General features: G+C 32.2%; 3 protein-coding genes across 7 annotated transcripts in view; 1 reads left to right on the forward strand and 2 right to left on the reverse strand.

Moving 5' to 3' along the window:
• The window catches only part of LOC119837030 (inactive dipeptidyl peptidase 10), a 154,659-nt gene extending 151,550 nt beyond the window's left edge, over positions 1-3,109 (forward strand). For 2 of the 4 annotated variants that reach the window (XM_038362513.1, XM_038362512.1), the window contains exon 17: positions 501-794. In XM_038362513.1, coding sequence (XP_038218441.1) covers positions 501-717 — 217 coding nt within the window. In that variant the 3' untranslated portion in view covers positions 718-794. Of the gene's footprint in view, positions 1-500; positions 829-957; positions 1,146-1,480 lie in introns of those variants that run through there. The other 2 variants (XM_038362514.1, XM_038362510.1) reach the window with 2 other exon arrangements.
• Positions 3,110-6,434: 3,325 nt separating this feature from the next.
• Positions 6,435-11,980, reverse strand: LOC119837057. Of its 2 annotated transcripts, none has more exons than XM_038362546.1 (6): positions 11,879-11,980; positions 10,238-10,325; positions 9,195-9,308; positions 7,632-7,824; positions 6,996-7,132; positions 6,435-6,534 (listed from the first exon to the last, which is right to left on the reverse strand). In XM_038362546.1, exons 2-5 carry the CDS (start codon positions 10,319-10,321, stop codon positions 6,999-7,001), a joined length of 525 nt encoding a protein of 174 aa, XP_038218474.1. In that variant the 5' UTR covers positions 10,322-10,325; positions 11,879-11,980; the 3' UTR covers positions 6,435-6,534; positions 6,996-6,998. The 2 variants fall into 2 exon arrangements, with proteins under 2 accessions (XP_038218474.1, XP_038218475.1); XM_038362547.1 differs by lacking the exon at positions 11,879-11,980 and adding an exon at positions 11,771-11,789.
• Positions 11,981-12,229: 249 nt separating this feature from the next.
• Positions 12,230-14,805, reverse strand: part of LOC119837225 — a 22,923-nt gene continuing 20,347 nt past the window's right edge. Inside the window, exons 7-11 of the mRNA XM_038362753.1 lie at positions 14,167-14,455; positions 13,910-14,004; positions 13,621-13,684; positions 13,123-13,269; positions 12,230-12,993 (exon numbers count right to left, since the gene is read on the reverse strand). Coding sequence (XP_038218681.1) covers positions 12,232-12,993; positions 13,123-13,269; positions 13,621-13,684; positions 13,910-14,004; positions 14,167-14,455 — 1,357 coding nt within the window. The 3' untranslated portion in view covers positions 12,230-12,231. The remainder of the gene's footprint in view (positions 12,994-13,122; positions 13,270-13,620; positions 13,685-13,909; positions 14,005-14,166; positions 14,456-14,805) is intronic.

The following is a 14,805-nucleotide window of genomic DNA, read 5'->3' on the forward strand; positions in this document are numbered from 1 at the left end:
ACAATAGTTGTAAAAACTAAAAATTTATTCTAATAATATGTAAGGTCCATCCGTCGAAATGTAGCGTAATATTAAACTTATTTTTTTTTCTTTTCTTTTGGTTGTGGCTAATAAGTAAAAAAAAAAAAATCAACATCATTGTTTGAGACTACTTTAATCTCGTTTAGTTCATTTATTGTATTTGAAGGACTATCAGTCCTTGGTGGGCGGTATGTCTAAACCCTTGGTTTAAGTTTAAGTTTAAGTAGTTCTATAACAGATGGCGTTGTACGATGCTGCATCGCGGTGTGGTTGTGTTTGAAATTATAATATATAAAGTCTGTGTGCCTGCAGTGGATAGCGACCTAGTAATATACAGTCAGAGCAATTTTCGAGTTTTATTTATCTCTACTCTGATCTGTGTGTGTGTACTACATTGCTGGTGGTACAAACTCTTTAGCTTTATAATATTAGTATAGATTAGTAAAGATGACATATGCAGTACAAAGTGGTAATCGCAGGTACCTCCGCGACAACCTGAAGATGGTGGACGGCACGCGGGTGGGCGCGTGGGGCGCGGGCTACGGCGCCGCCGCCGCGCACGCGCTCGCCGCCGGCGACGCGCGCAACCTCACGCGCTGCCTCGCGCTGCTGGCACCGCTCGCCGACCTGCGCCACCACAGTGAGTGCGGCCCATGGGCGCGGCGTCATCGTACTTATTGTAAAGCTCTGTTTTAATGTGAGAATCGAGCACGCTTCGGAAGGTTATTGGACCAGCTCGCACCGGTGAAGTACCCCACAGAAAAAGTGTAGTGTGTTCCGTACGGTGAGTGGGGGAGGCGGAGGTCCGTTTCCTTTTTACCATTCCCAATCCTTTCCTTCTTTCCCGTCGTCAATCCTATCCTTATCCCCTCGCGCTTAAAAGCGAGCAGCGCATTCCCAGTTAACATTCTACTAATAGTTTTCCGTTGTGCGCAGACTCGTTCTGGACGGAGCGGTACGGCGGCGGGGCGAGCGGCGCGGGCGCGGTGTGGCGGCGCGCCGGCAACCTGCCGCCGCGGCGCGTGCTGCTCGCGCACGCGGGCGCCGACACGCGCGCTCCGCCGCATCATGCGCTCGCGCTTGCGCACGCGCTCGTCCGCGCACAAGCGCTCTACACGCATCACGTGAGTACCCACACAAACCTACACACACACACACACACACACACGCACACACACGCGCGCACTTAAACTCACACAGGAGCAAATACCAATATCAGTCAAGACAGTCCACGCAACACGCACTGACTTTGGGTTTGAATGCAGTCATATTACAGACGTATCCTAACAATAAGTACCGCGTACAATCAAGAGCCTAGGCTATTAATGAAATGGCTGATTTATCCGGTTTGCTGATAAATATTTATTGTGGTGTAAAATACTTAAAGTACACCAAATTCGGGACGCCCTGTATATATTTTATCTGAACTTATAATAATAATTAAATTTCCACATGCCAGGTTTACCCGGACGAAGGGCACAACTTCGAGAAGTCCAAGCTCCACCTCCATAGGACCATGGAGCAGTTTTTTGACGAGTGCTTCGGACCGGTCGAGCTCGCCGATTGGGACGCGGGAGTAGAGGGTCTATTCCCTTTCAGGGACTAATGTGGACAATGCAATAAACTCCTAATGCTGGATGCAATAAATTTGTTTTGTAAATAACAGTACGATAGGCGGAAAGTACAAAATGGAAAAACTTTTCCATTGCAATATTAATGAATAGCCTCATGTTAAATTTCTGGATGGATCTGATTGAAAAAAATGTTTGAAACGAAACATATTACATAAAAACTGGATGTTGAACACGATATTTCCATGCAATATTACATATTTCAATCTAGAAACGGAATGGAATAAACAAATTATTTGTCTATATTATTCCCGGACATTTCACAATAATGTAGTCGTAAACAAATCAAATCTGAAACTTGAACGAATTAAGACAATGTTACCGATGCAAAAAAATAATGATTTATAATGCATTCAATTATCAATGCCTATTTTATACATATTCCCGGACAATGCAAGACTCAATCGATCACACTCTAAGAAAATCGTGAAAATCGAGATATTTTTTATCGCTGATAATACATATAGTACTTAATACGGAAAATGATAACAAGTTAGAAAAATTGTTCCCCGCTAAAATCTCTTCTTTTTTTTTAATGACATATTGAATGATGATATTTGCCTGCCATGCCCTTAAAGGAAAATCGATCACTTCCTTGTGTGGAATGGGAACATGCATTTAATATTTATTACATTTTCCACATCCTACATAAGACGAAATAATTAGAAAATTGAACTATCAATTCATATCCGAAAATTTTAATCTATTTTATGGCTGGCAACATTCACAACCATTTAAAGTCGTTTTCGACTAAAGGACTTATCTATCCATGATCATAAAGTAAATGAAAAAAATATATGTATCATTCTATGAATACATAATCCGATATATATATAGATATAGTAATTAATAAACTAATCAAGTAATTTCTAAAATATAAAATTGAACACACTCAAATATACATTTTCATCACAAGAATTTCAATCGATTGACGTTCTTGGGAGTTGTGATTTCATTCCATCTTGGAATCTGGAGTAGTACCTCCCTGTCAAGGACCTATTCTGTAGAAAATAACTTTTTATGACATGCGAATAATGCCCGAAACTAATATATTTCGTAGTCCCCACACAGAAAAAGATAATCATCTTAGATAATTAAAAAAATATCAAAAATGATATAAAAATTAACACAATATTTATAAGAATGGACCGTATTTGCAGATTGTCTGTTTGTCATTAATTGTTGTAGAGTTTGTCATAGCGAATTAAAAATATATTAAAGAAGAATGAAGATCAATGAAGGTCTTCGATGTAATTCATTCAAAAGTATTTTGTGATCACTGCACCAGACTCATTTACAATATTTATAATAGATTATTATAAAATAATGGTGCATATTTATTATATTTGTTATACATAAGCCTAAATACATATTTTATTAGATAAATTAATTGTAAAACAATTGAGATGTGGATTTGAATGTTTTACCTTGATGTATTACCTATTGTTAGTTATAAATATTAGCTATAGTTTGTGAAAAATGTATTTTCTTATTTTAAATTAGATTGTTCTTTTTTTGTTTGTTTTTTGATTCGTTAATTGAATCTATTTCCAATTTCTTATGCTAAAAGATATGATTTATATAAAACATTACATATAAATATTATTATTTGTCAAAATTTCTTACTAAGTGTTGCCATTGCAAATATATTTTTCACAAAATATACCGGAGTTAAGCTCCAAGAGAAATTTTCTTATGATTATTATAAGGTATAAATGTTCTTTATATAAGTGTAAATCAAACTTTCTATATATTTCAATGTCGCTTTCAATGTCATCGTAAAACTTAGCTTTAATATGTTTAGATAATCCACAATAAATCAATTCCTATTTCTCTATTCTTACTACAGTCAAGATAATTTATTTACACCTTCTAAAAGAAGAGAAAACAAAAAAAAGGTGTGTGTGCGATTCACACATGATAGAAGTGAAACTTCAATAAATCGTCAAAAGAATGAATAAAATAGTATTTATATTTCTGTCTCATTCTTTGCCGGCTTCATTCTACATATTTTTGTATTACCTGTCGTTTTTCCGTTGCATCAGGTTTGAAATCATAACGATTCTAAAGAAGTTTCACTTCAATAAATTTCATTTCCAAATATATTTTAAACAATAAAAATATTTTTATAAATGCAAATATCTAGTCATTAAATATTGACAGTTCTAATTATTTAATTATGACATAAATGTTTACAAAATAGAATATTTCTTCATATATTATATTATTATATACAATAGATTTCTAATTATCTTGACTGTAACAATCTTCCTCATAGGCATACTAAATGGACTGAAAAAAAATCAAAATATGGGCTTATTGTTTACCACGATATTTATTTGGGGTTGGTGACGCAACTAGAATAGTATGATATTATCTGTTACACACACTCTCTCTCTCTTTGTGTGGAAATAAATTTTATTAATACGTAGCCACTAGCTAGCAATATGTCAAAATCGTCGAAATTATGAGTAAAAAAGAAAAAAAAAACTCGAATTAAATCTCAGTCCTATCTATGTCTATGATATGTCCAATTTATGTTAAATCAATGAGTACCAAATTTACAGTAGAATGCTAGATTAAATTCATTGATATGGTATTACATAAATGGAGCACGATATTCAATGATAAAATATTTATTTGCTGTCTAGTTTAAATTTTCTTCTTAGGTGCGATTTTTTAATTCTAGACTGAACCTTCTTTAATTAATTTTTAACCAATTATTGAAAATCTGTTTAGTTCAAACCACTTCGCACACTAATTTATTGAATACAATATCAATGACGGAATAAATAAATTTACTAAACATATGTATTCATGCAAATAGATTTTATAAAAACACAAAAAATTATATAAAAAATAAAATGATTATAGATGTCGTATTTATGGAATCCAAAAATTTAGATGTTTAAATAGAAATGGTGTATATTTTGTGTATCAAACATTTTCTAGTCGGTAAATAGTCATTTATTGGTTTAATTATTTTAAAATTAACTTTTAATCGTTTATTAGGCGAAATATTCGAATAATTCTACACTGCCAATTTTTGTTTAAGTATTTAAATTATTGGTAAAATTTCGGTGTCTATTATTATAGGTAGTTGTTATTTTATTTCAATATAAAATGTGATATATATATTTATTTCATGGCGATAAAAATTAAGCGTGTAAAAAATATTTTTTTCTTCTATCTCAATGTTAGTTGCAAACTTCGTGTTAAAATGGAAAATCAATTTGTAAATTAACTACCAATTATTCTAAATTCCTAATTAGCACTTAACGCTTGATCTCTATACAATTAAGTATGCATCTTTCCTGTCTTTTTCTCCATTTTTATTTTCTATAAAACATAATATAATATATATCTATATGTATGAGCTAGCTCTTATTAAATACTTTAAAAGTATAAAATTAATGAGAATACAAAATTCAATTTCGTATTTTTTCCATATTTTCCTACTGGCATTATGTCTCATCAGTGAGTCTAATAATATATCTTATATGCATATCCTTCAGATTTGTTAAAACTTAATTAGATGCGTTTTATAACTTATCAGTAGCGAAGCGTTGGCGTTTATAAAAAAAATGGTAAAAAAGATGGCGGCCTCAGCCGCTTGTCCAAGAATATTGTGTATAGGTGTCATCATTAAACAGTTTCTTTTTCTGTTTTTGTATTAAGAAGATATTTAAAGCGACACTACAACCTGCGCTTTTAAAAAATCTAAAAATTATCTTCGCGCCCTTTTCCGACACTAGCGCCATTGTTACTAAACTATCCCGTTTCAGATATTTCTCATAATCTCTCCTGTTTTATTTTCCTTCTACAAATTATTAAATCTCTCTCTCTCTCTCTCTTTCTCTCTGTTAGCAAAAATGTTATGAAAGTGTGAGCTTGGAAATTATTTCATTGAAATGAGACATTTTATTATATAATCTGTTTGCGTTTAGTTAATGCGAGGACGTTTATATTATCTATAGATAATTTGTGGATTAATAAATTGCGGCATTCTTTTTTTATTCCACGTTTTGTTGAAATATTTATAGATAATTGTATGTGTAATAAGTTTTTATGCTCATTAATTATGTTGAAACGTTGTTTTGTAATAAAATATAAAAGTTGTTTGAATTTTATTGTTTCCTTATCACCTGCCCAACGTGAATATAGTAACAGTATTTTCATAAGAAATTACTCATGAGAATGCCATCAAAACCAAAGAAACATAATAACTGGTCTAGAAATTTAAATGAGGCAGGTTTTCAATCCATACCTTTTATTCTTTTAAAAAAAATTAAGAAATAAAGATGTAATGAAAATAATTTGTTATTAATTATTAACCAATGCATAACAAGCTAAAAACGTAACTTATACGCCAGCCTGGTATATTTACTTATATTTTTTAAATATTATTTAAAACTAGGCGCTCGTCCCAGCTCCGTTCGGATATCAAGATTCCCAATTTACCCCAAGGCAGCATTTAATCCCGACTGACTTGTCAGCTCTTACCCTGTCTGTATACCAAAATTCATCAAATCCGTTCAATAGTTTCAGCGTGATTGACGAACAAACAAACAAACAAACACTCTCACATTTATAACATTAGTGCAAAGTGTAATCTATACTAATATCATAACCCCGAATTTTGTTTGGTTGAACGCGCTAATCTCAGGAACAGAACAGCCCATTTACTGAGGAAGGCTATATATGTACTACAGGCGAAACCGGGGCGAATCGCTAGTATATTATAAAAAGTTGTGCCCCGGGGTTGAAAAATAAGAGGAGCACTTGGAATCACGATTTTATTTGCATATCTTACATATAATAATTTATCATAACATTGTCTACTCTACGCCGACTCCACTCACGAAGCTCTGCAAGAGAGATCCTGAAAAAATAACTAAATATTAGAAAAAACAAATAATTGAGAAATTTTGAAAGAATAGAAAAATTTTTATCGCGAGGCGGGATTCGAACCCGCGTTTTTTGCCAAACCGTAGAAAAATTTCTCATTTATAAAGCATTTCAATGCTATAAAACTAAAAATAAAACAAATGATTCCCAAAAAAATATTAGATTAGAAAATATTAGAAAAAATAACGAAAAAAAAACACACACTTTCAGAAAACCGATATGAAAAATTTATCATATTAATGTATTGTCATTGGTCAATAAATTTATAAACTTTATAGTAATTATCGTCACACACTGTAAATTAAAGTCGGTTACAAACATACAAGTGAAGCTAATAAAAGTGTGTAAAACCCGACATCCCCCTCATCACCAACATCATTATCACCATTACCACCATCACCAGAACAAACTGCAAAGCCGAGCGAGTATACTCACAGTTTACTTCCAGCGGTTGTTCTCGTAGTCCCACTTGGAGGCGAGCCCATCGATGGGGTTCACCTTCAGGTCCAGCATACGCTTCAGTTGGGCCTTCTGCGCCTCCTCACTGAACGAATCAGGCAGCGGACTGTATACTGGAAATGTTTACATTATCATAAGTCTTATTATAAATAAATTTATAATATAGAGGTGGAGAGTTTGTTTGTTTGTATGTGCTTATTATAGGAACTGTTAATTAATAAGTTTGTCAGTGTTTGTGTCTACTTACTGTATAAGATAATTTACGATATAGGTGACAATGCGCAGCTAGGTAAAAATTTAAAAAAGAAATATAATCCATTCTTCTTAAGATGATTTAACTTTCTAGAGGTGAAAAATACGAGTTACAAAAACAAATCACTCAACAAACAACATACAAATCTATAATTTATATAATCAACCAACTTCAAAAAAGGACATTTGACCGTAACTTTTTTGGCTTTCATACTTAAGACACTCTCTGGCGTATTCTTTTATATATTTATAACATTTTTAAAGCCCTACAGTTTTTATATTACTGAACTTCTGGCCTAACCCATGAGAATTCAGCTAAAGTCACCAATAAAATTGAATGGCCATGTGCTTGGAGCTCACCGAACAACTTAACGGCCATATAGATCCACAGCGAGAGTGAAGCAGCACACATGGCCCAGCCCACCGCGCCCTTCCACTGGCCCGTGGGCGCCTGGAACTCCGCGAAGGTCTGGCAGAAGGACGCGCGGTACAGCGCCTTTTTCTCCTCGATGGTCAGTTTACGCCAGTCACCTTTTTCCTTTTCACGGAGGACCTGGAACGAGGTATGGATTTTGTGAGTTAAATAGCTGCCTATTGAAAATGTACATCATATATTCCTTAAGGAACAATCAATAAATGAAAGAGATATTAAATATGCTCTGTATACATATAATTAATTAGTGAAAAAGAATGAATTAGATTGAATTTTTGGAAAGTTTTCGAATATTTTGTTATTTATGCTAATATTGTAAAGAGGAAACTTTTGTATATTACAACCATTTTAACAAATTCTTTCACCATTAGAAAACTTAATCTTCACTCAGTGACATAGGCTATATATATAGCTATATACCCCGGGTGAACAGCTAGTCATATATAATTTTGATTCCATTTGAAAATCTAATTTTACTGCACATCAAATACGATATACATATAAATATATACCAATAAATGATATTACAAAGCAGTGGTGGCTCAGTGGTGAGGACCTCGGACTTCAAAATCGATAAGTCGGGGTTCGAGACCGGGCGAGCGCGCAGAAAATAAATTGATTTTTCAATTTATCGACGCATGTAGATAACATCACCACTGCTTAAACGGTGAAGGAAAACATCGTGAAGAAACCGGCATGTCCAAGAATTAAAAGTTCGACAGCATGTGACATCTGCCAACCCGCACTTGGCCAGCGTGGTGGATTATGGCCTGAACCCTCATAGGAGGCCTGTGTCCCAGCAGTGGGAACATATATGGGCTGATGATGTTGATGATGATGAAATCATATTATAAAAATTGTACATGTCTTCATTACTGGATTAATCCTTAAAGCTATCATTTATTATTATCATTATTATTTATTTTAACTATTTGTATACTACACTTCATTCCATGTATTTAATATTATTTTTTCTCGCTCATTATAATGGCATTTATTTAATTATTTCTACCCTCAAGTGGTGTTGGCAGAATATGAGTGTCAGGGTCCCATTGACTATGATATTTATGCTGAGCCAAGACCCTTTTTAAGAACACAGAGCACATTTGTCTCAGTTCTGTTTTTTCCTCTCTATGTTAATTTTTCTTTGTTTAATCGTCTTATTTTGTAATTGTCATGTATTTCATGTATTCTTTTAATAAACTTTTTATAGAAAGAAAAGAAGAAAAAGAAAGAAAAAACATTTATTTGGCGACATGAAACACAAAAACACATATGAAATAAAAAATAATAAAATAAACAACTAAAACAAAAGTAAATAATAATAGAAAAGAGAAAAAAAAAGTACAACAATCTTTATCTATCTATCTATCTTTCTATCTATCTATCTATTACAAAAAATTTAAATTAGCTTCACATTTTACCCACAGACATAAAAAAATATCAACTATAATATAACACTACTCAGTATAAAATGCATTAATCTTTACCTTAACATCGGGGGTTTCAGGCTGGAATCTGACAGCGGGGAGAGGGTAGTCAGGCCTGTCCATGTAATTGGGCTGACCATTGAAGCCGTACCCAACCCACTCGCGGTTACCGATCTGGAAGTCAATAATTAAGTTTAATGGATAAAAATATAAAGTATTAATAAGATATGCATAAAGTAACCAACATCAATTTATTAGGAGTCTATGAGTTATAAAAATTGTTTTAGAAAAATGTACAATTTTTTCAGAGAAAAGCCATTTATCCACCACTTTTCCAGTTATGTCATAACTAAAAATAAGGCACACTCTTTAAAAAATATTTAATTGCCTATGTGTTTATTAAATCCTAATGTTGGATACATCTGAATAGCTTTTGGGGCATATGGTTATTTTTATATTCAAACCTATAATGACCCACACAAGGCTGCATAATATGAAAATATCCTTAAGTTAATGTCTTTTGTGACTTTCTTTAAACATGAATTTATTTGTCAGAATTTTGTATGAAGTAAAAAAGTAAAAAGTAAAAAAACTGTGAGTACATCTTTCTGGAGAAAAAAATATCTACTTGACATGCTGTTTTTTTTTTTTTTTTTTATTATAGTACCTGTGATGTCGGACACATCCATGCGCAAAGAAGTCGCCATTTTGACAGGATAATAATTGAGAATTTCATACAACACTCATTAGTAAAAATTTGATCACAATTTTTCCAATTCTATCATATTTATAAAGCATTTGAATGCTACAAAACTTAAAAACTTACGAGTAATAATTATTGGCATATACTTCATTTGTTTTTTTTTATAATAAATTACATATATTATTATTTATATAGTAAGATCTGCAATGGAACTTATGCCTCTCTAAATGTTCATAGGCGGTGGTAGCGCTTACCATCAGGCGTCCCACCAGCTCCATTGCCGACTATGACATAAAAAAAATATATTTATCAAGTATCTTACTATATCATCTATAAGACAATTAACCATCAAATCTTTTCACATATTTGGTACAGTTGATGCTTTAAATTAATAAGATACCTTAGCTAATTCGCTGACAGATCGAGTACCAGCTGGTACACGGATGGCATCAATGATTGCTCTGCGCAACAGGAAGCTGGACATTTTGCTGCAATAACATCAATAAAAACTATTTTTTAAGCTATAGATATCACCACACACACATATATATTTCAATGCGAACAATACAAGATGAGACAGTTATCGATAACATAAAAGGCCAGCTCACAGGAAGTACGAAAACCACGAAAGAAACTGGTGTGAAATAGTAGCATGCTACTGTGTTTTGTTCTGTGAGTGAGAGAGAGAGGCTGTTTCTATTTCCTCACCCTACCCAGGTCATTCTTTTTTGCAAGTCATCAATCCTTTCTTTATCCCTTTTCCCTAAAACATGGGCAGCACATTCATATTCACTACATCTGCAAATGTTCATGGGGGGTTGAGATTGCATACCATCAGGCAAACCACCAGCTTAGTTGTCCGGCAACGGCATAACAGCATAAAAAGGACTTATACAGTTCATTCAATAATCTCAATTAGATTGGATTTTACTTTAAGAATTTTGCTTTAAGAATAACTGTACCACAATTTTTATTGCCTTACCAATATAGTTTTAAAAAATAGCTATTCTTTATTTAAAGGTTTATAATATTTAAAGGTTTGTAACATAATCTTAAATTTTAATTACCTATATATATCAAGCAATATTAGTACGTTAAAAAGAAGTATTTATTATTTACTTTGAGTAAAATTGCATTCATCACTTTAACAGTTAACAGCAATCCAAAACTAGTTTGTTCATTTGTAAAATAATTATAGTGAGGTGATTTAACATATAAGAATATAAGATACATATAAGACATAAGATCTCAATATTGTATTATTATCTCATCTTATTTCTACATGTATTCTTTTAATCACACAATTAAATTAAGTATGAATTAAAGTAAGTTATTACCACTTAGTTCCCTTGTAAGTTTATAAATTAAGTTCCGTAATGTGCTTACTGTGCTAAAAATAACAAAACACAGCTAAAGGAAATTTCATAATTGCCCTTGCTATAAGATCTGAACATACCTTTTATTTAGTCTTAATTGTGTAGTAATTATGTTAGTATCCCTATTTATTAATTACACAGATCATTTGTTGATCTCAATGGCATATCAAATACTATAATTACTAGTTCAAAAATAATGAAACAAGTTTTTTTTGTGTGAATTATATCATCAATATTATAACATTACATTTAGTCAAAATAACCAACTACTAAACTATTATTTTATATTTGTACTTGAATATGAGCATTGTGACACAAATAAAAAGGTGTTCCAAAGGTGTTATTGATAAGATTGAATAGGTTATGGCGATCGAACGAGTTACATAATAACAAAAAAAAAAAGTAGAAATATTTCCTTTACCTCAAAATACTTGTAAAAAGCATTTCTATGTATTATTACGGTAAATAACTGTGTATTTTTCATTCCATTGAGAGAATAACGTGTTTTGAAATAAAGATTCCAATTTCAAAATTGCGTGTTCGAAAACAAAACTTACCTGATGGCACTTATACACAATTATTTAGATAATTTAAACTGGCAAAAGCAAACAAAAATAACTTCACTACATAAAAAAACTATATTTTTACTACATTGAAATAATTACCTTTCGTGATTCGATTTCCTTCAGCAAGAACTTTATCCGTAATACCACCACTACCCGTCAATGAAAACTTTGGTTTTCAGCGCCCTCTAGGTTTGACATTTACCAATCAATACTTGACAATATTCCGTTTTACGGAAAGCTTATGTTATTATTTATGTACACTTTTTATTATTTTATTTTCAGTTAACTAGCTATGTACGGGTGCATTTTTTTAAATAGATATTTATACCTGTATACATATTTTAAATATTTTGTTTTATGTTTTCGCAAAACATTCGGGTAGAAAATGAGATATTTTTAAATTCGTATTTTCTAAAAATCATGTTGAAAGGAAAAAATGAAACATAAATATACTATACACCTTTCATAATTTTATTTTTTACTTCGGTTTCTATTACATCAGATAACAAACCGTACAATTCATTTTCAGGTAAAATTCTGTATTGTGTGCTCTTACCTTTTGCTCTTGTCATATCCTCAAATTTATCATCTTCATCTGGTATACTTAGACCTTCATCTTCATCAATAATGTCAATATTGCGATTTTTCTCATCATCCGATAAATAGAGAAATGTTACCACTGATTCGTTTTTTCCTTTTGAATCTTTTTCGAGTGTGACACGGGGAGTTACATTAACTTCTTCTTGGATAATCTTTTTTAAATCTACGTTCTTCATAAATTTAACAATATCGCTCTCAACCGGTTCGTTTGACTCGGAACTTTCACTATCCATAGCCATTGTGGTGAATTCGTTATCTTCTAGTTCAGGCATTTTAGTTGCAAATTCAACCGCTTCAATGCTTTCTTCGCTCATTTCTTTTTTCACTTCCTTTTCTTTTTCAGTGGTAGATTCTTTCTTGTCCTCCCTTAAATTATTTTGATACTCCTTAATTTCCTTGCTGTCAAACATAGTTGAAACAAATTCTTTAAAGAGATCATCATCCAGCAATCTCAATGCTTTATCTATTTCAAATATTGACATTGGTTTCATCGTTTTGCCAGTGAATGGTTCTATTTTGAAAGTAGTTGGTTTCGGGGGCTTAGTAGGGATCATTGCTTTTAGTAAATCGAAATCAGACTGTGGTGTTGTTCGTTTCAGCGACGAAGGGACTTGCTGTAAACATAAAGTTGCTTCAAGTAAGTAATTATATAATTACCTTATCTATAAATATATTATCTATAAATATACGTAACTCGTTATTGTAAGTTTTAAATGTGTAAAAATATAGTTAAAATTGAATACCTTTTCCATGATATCTTCTATCCAGTCAGTATAGAAACCCAGTTTAGTAAAAACAGTTGGAGCGTCTGGAGTCCCGCAAGTGGGTGATCCGAAACTGACAACTCCCATAAGCTTCCCATCCACCACGCCTGGGCCTCCCACATCCCGCTAAAATGTACGAAGTTAGTTATTAGCTACAACCTAAATTTTAAGCTAAATAGATGTAGAATCATATGTTTGTATTCAATCTAATATGTGATTTCCATTTTTAGTTTTATAGCGTTAAATGCTGTATAAATAAGAAAGTTTTAAAAAATTGATTTTTTTTTTTTTAATTTTTAGTTTTATAGCATTGAAATGCTTTATAAATAAGAAATTTTGAAAGAATAGAAAAAATTTGATCCTGCCTCGTGATCAAATTTTTTCTATTCTTTCAAAATTTCTCAAAATTGATTTTTTTTATTTGCAAGCGAACACAAAAGAGCTTAATGTGTATAGAATATTTTAAATTCCACATACATTGCAGGCGCCTCCACCCTTCGATAAGAAACCCGCACAGAAATGTTTGTTCGTGACAAATTCTCTGCAAAAACATTCAAATAATGAAAACATGAATTGCAATTTTGGATAATGAGTTAGCAATAATCCTTTAAAATTCAATCATACAAGTAATAATATAACGAGCATTAAATACTTCAATTTTTAATTGCTTCTCAGTAAAATATAAAACATATATAATTGATAACTTCATTACGAAACTAATAATTAATCAATATAAGATTATTACTTCTAGGTTTATGTAACTCACTTCGTATAAACATCTTGACAATCTTGTCTGGGATAGATATCTAGTATCGCAAATGATAAAATGTTCTTCCATGGATCAAAAATAATGCCACTTCTCTGAAAGTTCAAGCGTAAAATGAAACGTCACACGTCCAATGTATTATTTTATCTATCCATCAATATTGTTGAGATTTTTATAAATATTATCTCTTATACTATTTAAATTTTAATTAAAAAATCAACGTTTTAAAAATTGATATCATAAAGTGATATACTTACACCCTTCGCCCCCCACCCTAAGATCGTAACTCCAGGTGTAGTTAACGGTAAATTCCAAGGGTTTCTATCAAAATCGATTCTCTTGACCCTCTTAACCTTTCTGCTGAATTTTAAATGTCTAGAAAGGCGTAACAGGCAGAGGTTGTTCCTCAAAGTCTTCGGGTCGTATGCGGGATGGAAGTAGACTTCCAATACGGATATAACCTCGCCCCCACCGCTGTAGAATGAACTGCCGACTCTGACCGATAGAAAAGCTGGATTTTCACGAAATAGTCGATTGTTGTGTGCCCTGAAAATTAGAAAAAAGTGGTGCTTTAGCAGGGTTTGGGAAGATTTTTTATCTACATATGATATTTGATTACCTATGATACATGAACAAAAAAAGCTCTATGCAAAACTCAAATCTAAATATGTGCCATTGTTTATTAATAAAGTGTTATATGAAAACGTATAGATTCTAGAATAATGTAGGAGTCGCTTCGTTCGGTCGGTTCGGTCTTAAATGTATAAAAATTAAAAATAAATCGTCATTAGTTCCATTGAAACTGAACATAGTGAACTAATTTAATTTTTAGTTTTATAGCATTGAAATGCTTTATAAAACTAAAAATTAAATTTAACAAAGGCCGCGTTCCATCG

Source organism: Zerene cesonia, chromosome 26 (assembly GCF_012273895.1).
Source record: "Zerene cesonia ecotype Mississippi chromosome 26, Zerene_cesonia_1.1, whole genome shotgun sequence".
Lineage (NCBI taxonomy): Eukaryota > Metazoa > Arthropoda > Insecta > Lepidoptera > Pieridae > Zerene > Zerene cesonia.